General features: G+C 44.5%; 1 protein-coding gene across 1 annotated transcript in view; it reads right to left on the reverse strand.

Moving 5' to 3' along the window:
• Positions 1-672: 672 nt before the first annotated feature.
• Positions 673-1,745, reverse strand: part of LOC139396421 (cytoplasmic dynein 1 intermediate chain 1-like) — a gene marked incomplete at its 3' end in the record, with an annotated part of 67,854 nt that continues 66,781 nt past the window's right edge. Inside the window, exons 9-11 of the mRNA XM_071143462.1 lie at positions 1,573-1,738; positions 1,190-1,289; positions 673-798 (exon numbers count right to left, since the gene is read on the reverse strand). Coding sequence (XP_070999563.1) covers positions 673-798; positions 1,190-1,289; positions 1,573-1,738 — 392 coding nt within the window. The remainder of the gene's footprint in view (positions 799-1,189; positions 1,290-1,572; positions 1,739-1,745) is intronic.

Here is a 1,745-nt window from a genome sequence, read left to right on the forward strand (position 1 = left end):
AACTCACTGCTTTAATTAAATATCACTTTACTCCTCATTTTTCATCTCTGGTGTCATCATTGTTGAAGCGGTGGAGTGATGCGTTCCATAGACATTACCTACTAGTCTAAGGTAGCATCCCAAATTGCACTCTATCATTCCCTACATACTGCACTACTTTTGACCAGATCCCTATGGGCCCTGGTCAAAGTAGTGCACTATTTAATGAAAAGGGTGCCTTTTGGGATGCAGCCTTAGAATATTGTATCTCTACCCACATCCACTTGTATCAGGCTGTCAATTAAAACATTAATCAACTGTAGGGAAATAGAGTCACTTTTTTTGTTAAAAGAACATATTCTATGAATATTTTTTTATTTTGGCTCTGTTGAGACAGTGCAATATTAAATGATACATCAGAGAGCTGTTGGTAAATTAAAGTACTGTAATATAGACATATAAGTCACATAAATGCAATATCGGTATAACACATTGGGAACAGTTAAATGTTATATAGATCAAAAAACGTATTTATAAAGCATCCCAGAGAAGGAGCGCTGATCTAGGATCAGGTCCCCTCTCTTCATTGAATTATGATCTAAAAGGCTAAACTGATTGTAGATCAGCACTCTGAGATACTTTGTGAATACGGTCCAACTGATCTGATAGAGGTGTACCTGGGACTGATTTTACCTGGCAGTGGAAGACATACTCAGGTGTGTTCTTGTTAAACTTCATGTTCCAGACCAGAGCTACACCGTCAGGCTCGTGAGGAGCATCCTCGTTGTTGTTGTAGGACGCCACCAACAGCTCTGGATACTGGGGAGGAAGAGGAGGGGGAGGTGAGAGGACAAGATCAAATAAAATGGAGAGATCGAGGAGTGGAAGGAAAGAAAGAGGAAACAGGAATGAGAGGGAAAATTGAAGGATAAAAGAGGATCAGGGGAGGAGGAAGAGGATGGAGAGGAGGGAGAGGAGGATGAGGAGGAAGAGAATGGAGAGTACAGTGATGACACATACACTCACAAACATGTACTCCTTCCTTCCCAAAACACAAACACACACACACAACAGTGTGGGTAAAGTTGCACCTAAATGCTGATCCTGGGTCAGTTTTGCTTTCCCCCCACTAATTGTTAAGGTTAGCATTGCGGGAGGGGAAGCTGGTCCTAGATCTGTACCTAAGGGGAAACTTCACCCTGGTCCTTACCTGAGGGGACCAGTCCAGACAGGTAATGACTCGATGTTTGGACCAGTGCTCGTCATAGAATAGCCTACTGAGGGCCAGACTGGAGCCGCCTTGTAAGTCCCTGTGGCCAATAGAAACAGGGGTCAGAGGTCACTGGGTGATGTCATTGTATGTGAGGTCAAATGGGGGTTCTGAGAGGACGATGACATCATGAGGAGGGAATGTGTTTGAAGAACAAAGAGGTCAAGTCCTGATTGACACCAAAGGCATTACTCCATGAGGCCATTATCAGCTCCATACACATGATTACACAAACCATGGTCCCTCTACAGACATCACAACAGAGACACACACACACACACACACACACACACACACACACCACACAAATTCCAATTTCGCACCCCTCCTTGTCATCCAGGTCTCGTCCACTGTAGTCAAAGAATATGTCTGAGTCCTGGGCCAGGGCTCTCTCCATCACTCTGATGCTGCAGTCAAAGAAACTGAGGAACTCCTCTGATTTGAGGATCTGCTGCTTCTCTTCCTCTGTCAGCTCCCTGCAGGGGTAGCCTGAAAC

Source organism: Oncorhynchus clarkii, unplaced genomic scaffold (genome assembly GCF_045791955.1).
Source record: "Oncorhynchus clarkii lewisi isolate Uvic-CL-2024 unplaced genomic scaffold, UVic_Ocla_1.0 unplaced_contig_2405_pilon_pilon, whole genome shotgun sequence".
NCBI classification, from domain to species: domain Eukaryota; kingdom Metazoa; phylum Chordata; class Actinopteri; order Salmoniformes; family Salmonidae; genus Oncorhynchus; species Oncorhynchus clarkii.